General features: G+C 39.6%; 1 protein-coding gene across 1 annotated transcript; it reads left to right on the top strand.

Moving 5' to 3' along the window:
- The first annotated feature begins 745 nt into the window (after positions 1 to 745).
- On the top strand, positions 746 to 1,060 carry LOC146996912 (uncharacterized). Its single transcript, XM_085819710.1, has one exon. The coding sequence runs from the start codon at positions 746 to 748 to the stop codon at positions 1,058 to 1,060; it is 315 nt and encodes a 104-aa protein (XP_085675836.1).
- The last annotated feature ends 667 nt before the right edge of the window (positions 1,061 to 1,727 follow it).

Below are 1,727 nucleotides of genomic sequence, written 5' to 3'. Positions count from 1 at the left end.
TGGACGTAAAATCCTCGACAATCGCTGGGTTTACAGAGTGAAGACAAATCCCGATGGCTCAATCGAGAGATTCAAGGCCCGTTTTGTAGCAAAAGGGTACACCCAGACGGTGAATATCGATTACGAAGACACATTTAGCCTGGTGTGTCGCTATGGTGCCATTCGAGCTCTAATTGCAACGGCAGCCAAGGAAAATCTCAACTTATAATGAAATTGACGTGGAGACGGCATTCCTTTACGGTGACCTAACTAAGGAGATCTACATGCATCAACCCGTAGGCTATAACGACAGAAGTAAGCGTGTATGCAAAATGCTTCAACCTTTATACGGCTTGAAACAAGCTGGACGATGTAGGAATGCTAAGTTTACTGTCGTGCTGAAGAAATATGGCATGATACGAAGTAAATCCCACAACTGCCTGTTTATACGAAATGATTATGGACATAAGATGCTGATGGCGATTTAGGTTGATGATGGCATTGTCGCTGTTCAGGACAAAGCAGCATTCTTCACATTTATGGATGAGCTCAAGCAACATTTTAACATTCGCGTAACGACGTTAAATTGTTTCCTTAGTCTAGGTTCCTTGGTCAAGTTGAACGTTTGAAAGACGGCTCCCTCTTCCTGCACCAAGAAGCATTTACAAGAAAGATATTAGAGGGATATGGAGATGCTAAGACATAACACATCCCAGTAAAGAAGTCGAGTCTTAAGGTCGACTATGGTCAACCGAATGACAACGGCATGATCAAGATCAAGGAGACGAAGTCTCTCTGCAGTGAAATTCAATACGAATCAGTAGTTGGCAGTTTGCTGCACTTGGCGATGGTTACCCGACCGGATATTGCTTATGCAGTGAGTTTGATGTCTCGAAAGCTGAACAATCCTACAGAGATTGATTGGGAAATCGTACAGACAACATTAAGGTATAGAAGTTTGATGTTGTTTAGTGATGCAGAAACACGCAGGTCTCGAACAGGTTTTATTTCTTTCTATGGTGGAGGTGCAATTACGTGGCGAAGCAAGCTACAGGAGGCCATATCCAATTCGACGATATAGTTCATGGCAGCAGCTGATGCCACAAAAGACCTGATATTGTTGAAGAGCTTGTCCAATGAGATAGCTAATAATGTCTCATTGCCTATCCTACAAATTGATAATCAGAGTACTATCAAGTACATCAAAAAACCAATGTTCTAACCTGATATTGTTGAAGAGCTTGTCCAATGAGATAGCTAATAATGTCTCATTGCCTATCCTACAAATTGATAATCAGAGTACTATCAAGTACATCAAAAAACCAATGTTCTACGCAAGCACAAAGCACATTGACCAAAGGTGTGCAAGATGAGTTCTTGACGGGATGTTTTCAATTAGGCTATGTCAGAAGTAATGAACAATGCACAGACATTCTGACGAAGGTGCTTCCAGCACCTTAGTTTCATTTCCAGAAGAAGTTGATTGGTGTAAAAACACTCAATAAGTAAAGGTTAATCTGTATGAATAATGACTATTGCCATGCTAGAAGGAGGCTGTTGAGAATCGAGCATTTAATTGATATTATGTGCAGTTTCAGTGGCATCATTGTTTTATTGTTTTAGTATGTTTTATGCATCTGGCATCACTATTATTTTCGTCATTCTAAAAGTTGTTATGTAAACAATAAGACTTACGTAAATTCTCTTTACTTTTTTTTTTGTTAATAAAGTCCAAAAATTCAATTATT

The sequence above is a fragment of the Stegodyphus dumicola genome, chromosome 6, assembly GCF_044657685.1.
Source record: "Stegodyphus dumicola isolate Sdum_Otavi_A_Nest chromosome 6, ASM4465768v1".
Classification (NCBI taxonomy): Eukaryota; Metazoa; Arthropoda; class Arachnida; order Araneae; family Eresidae; genus Stegodyphus; species Stegodyphus dumicola.
The sequence above is the reverse complement of the archived record's forward strand: the minus strand, read 5'-3'. Positions and strand labels throughout refer to the sequence as shown.